General features: G+C 30.0%; 1 protein-coding gene across 1 annotated transcript in view; it reads right to left on the minus strand.

The window, feature by feature from the left end:
- Positions 1–632: 632 nt before the first annotated feature.
- Positions 633–2500, minus strand: part of LOC119583927 (putative defense protein 1) — a 3463-nt gene continuing 1595 nt past the window's right edge. The window contains exons 3-5 of the mRNA XM_037932638.1: positions 2079–2209; positions 1439–1533; positions 633–913 (exon numbers count right to left, since the gene is read on the minus strand). Coding sequence (XP_037788566.1) covers positions 838–913; positions 1439–1533; positions 2079–2209 — 302 coding nt within the window. The 3' untranslated portion in view covers positions 633–837. The remainder of the gene's footprint in view (positions 914–1438; positions 1534–2078; positions 2210–2500) is intronic.

Consider the following 2500-nt stretch of genomic DNA (forward strand, 5'->3'; position numbering starts at 1 on the left):
ACAAGTACCGCTATCGTATCTACGTTAGATCCAATAGTGTGCTCATGTGTGTGTGTGTGCGTATATATAAATATATATATATATATATATATATATATATATATATATATATATATATACATATATATGAATAAATAAATATATATATATATATATATATATATATATATATATATATATATATATATTGTAAAAAAAATTATCGCTTCACACTTGTCTACTATAAGGTAATTGATTGTATAATGCTCACAGGTTTTCCTCTATAATACCTTAACGTAACCGACACTGGACAGTGAAATGCTCGACTCTAAAAAATGTTCAGTGTTACTATTCTCTTGTAATATCTATTTATGATTATCTCATTTCTTTACTCATGAAATAATAACGACTAGAAAATATATTCATAGACAGAGAAACAGAATTGCGTTTACACTCTATTTGCGGGGTGAGATTAGAGCTGTACATTATGCTCCGTGGTTTCCATTCATAAATGAACGTATTAAAGGTTTTGTTAAATTGATACAGTGCTTATCGTAGTTTATTAGTGCAAAGTGGTTTACTATGTATACAATTTAACTGGAGATTTGTTCTTTTGTCGAAATTTGTAAAGGTAATGGTGCTGAAAGAAAATAAAAGAACAATATGAGAGAAAAAAAAAAATGGCTGAAGACTGAAGAGAACTTCCTACGTACTTAAACTAAAAAGAGAAATAATAAGAATTGTACTTTTTTTTTTACTATTCAACTAATTACTTCTCTCCTATTTTTTTACAAAGAAAAAAATCTTCAAAGAAAAAAATACAAAAAAGTTTATCAAAGATGCTGTGGATGTCTCTTTTTAAGGGACCCGGAGTGTAAAAGTTTCTGAAGTAACATCTGTCCAGAAGGTAGTGTAATCCTTCACAACAGCGGCCCTGGAATAGAGGACGGGAATAAATATATGACTTAATAAAAACGGCATGGAGTTGATTTTGTGAAAGGTTTAGATATCTTCTCCTTTTTCTATTAGGGATTATATGTTTTTTTTACATTTTTAAACTGTTTATATCTCACTTTCTTAATCAGAATTTCTTCGTCAGTCACACTCATCTCTTATTTCTCTCTTCTCTCTCTCTCTCTCTCTCTCTCTCTCTCTCTCTCTCTCTCTCTCTCTCTCTCTCGTTCTTTCTACATCCATATCTATATTTCAATATCCCTATCAATTCACTCATCTATGCAACTATCTACATTATCCGTCAATATCTAAGAAAGAGTTAAAGATACAGTAACTTTTCATCAAATAATATATATATAAATATAAATATATATATATATATATATATATATATATATATATATATATATATATCCCTCTCCCTCTCCTTCCCCCCTCTCCCTCCCCCCTCCCTCCCTCTCCCTCCCTCTCCCTCCCTCCCAACCCCCTCCCTCTCAGCACTCACTTGAAAACGACGTCACCAGCGTAGTCAGCGGGAGACTGCCACTTAAGAGGCACCACTTGCTTCATGGCACTGCTCACGTGGGTCACCGTGTCATTCTGGGTCAAGGGGGAGGTCACGCAACAATGATTAGGTGAGATTACGTTGCAAACTTTTCACTTAGAACAAACTAGGAAATAAACACAAAGTCAAGATTATATTATTATCATCATTAGTATTACTAATATTACTTTTATTATTATTGTTACAATTATTATTATCATTTTATTATTATTATTATTATTATTATTATTATTATTTTGTTGTTGTTGTTGTTGCTGTTGTTGTTGTTGCTGTTGTTGTTATAATTTTGTTATTATCATTATCATTATTATTATTTTTTTTATTGTTATCATTATTATATCTTTATTATTACTATCATCATCAACATTATTATCATGATTATTATCATGGTATTAATATGATCATAATCATTATGATTATCATTATATATTTTCATTAATATCATAATTAATTCCATTACTATTACAATCATTATCATTACTATTATCATTACCATCATCACCATTATCATCATTACTATTATCGTTACCATCATCACCATTATCCTCATTACTATTATCATTATTATCTCTATTATTACCTGATTCTCGCATGACATCGGCTGAGCGGCAGAGGTCAGCTGACTGCCTGGCCAAGTCCCCATGACAGCGCCCGCTCCGTCATGCGCCTGAATCATGAATCCTGAAAAAGGCTCGTTTCCCACCAGGCAGACTGTGAGGGGGGGGGGGGATGGGTTTGAGATTGGTGTTGTTGTTCCTATCAATATTATTTTTATCATTATTTATATATTCATAATTGTTATTGTTATTATTATTATTATTATTATTATTATTATTATTATTATTATTATTATTATTATCATTATTATTATTATTATTATTATTATTATTATTATAATGACGATTGTGATGTTCTACTACTCCTACTACTGCTAGTACTACTAATAATAACATTGATATTTGTAATAATAACAATGATAATACTAATAACAACAACAGTGAT

Source organism: Penaeus monodon, chromosome 17, assembly GCF_015228065.2.
Source record: "Penaeus monodon isolate SGIC_2016 chromosome 17, NSTDA_Pmon_1, whole genome shotgun sequence".
Lineage (NCBI taxonomy): Eukaryota > Metazoa > Arthropoda > Malacostraca > Decapoda > Penaeidae > Penaeus > Penaeus monodon.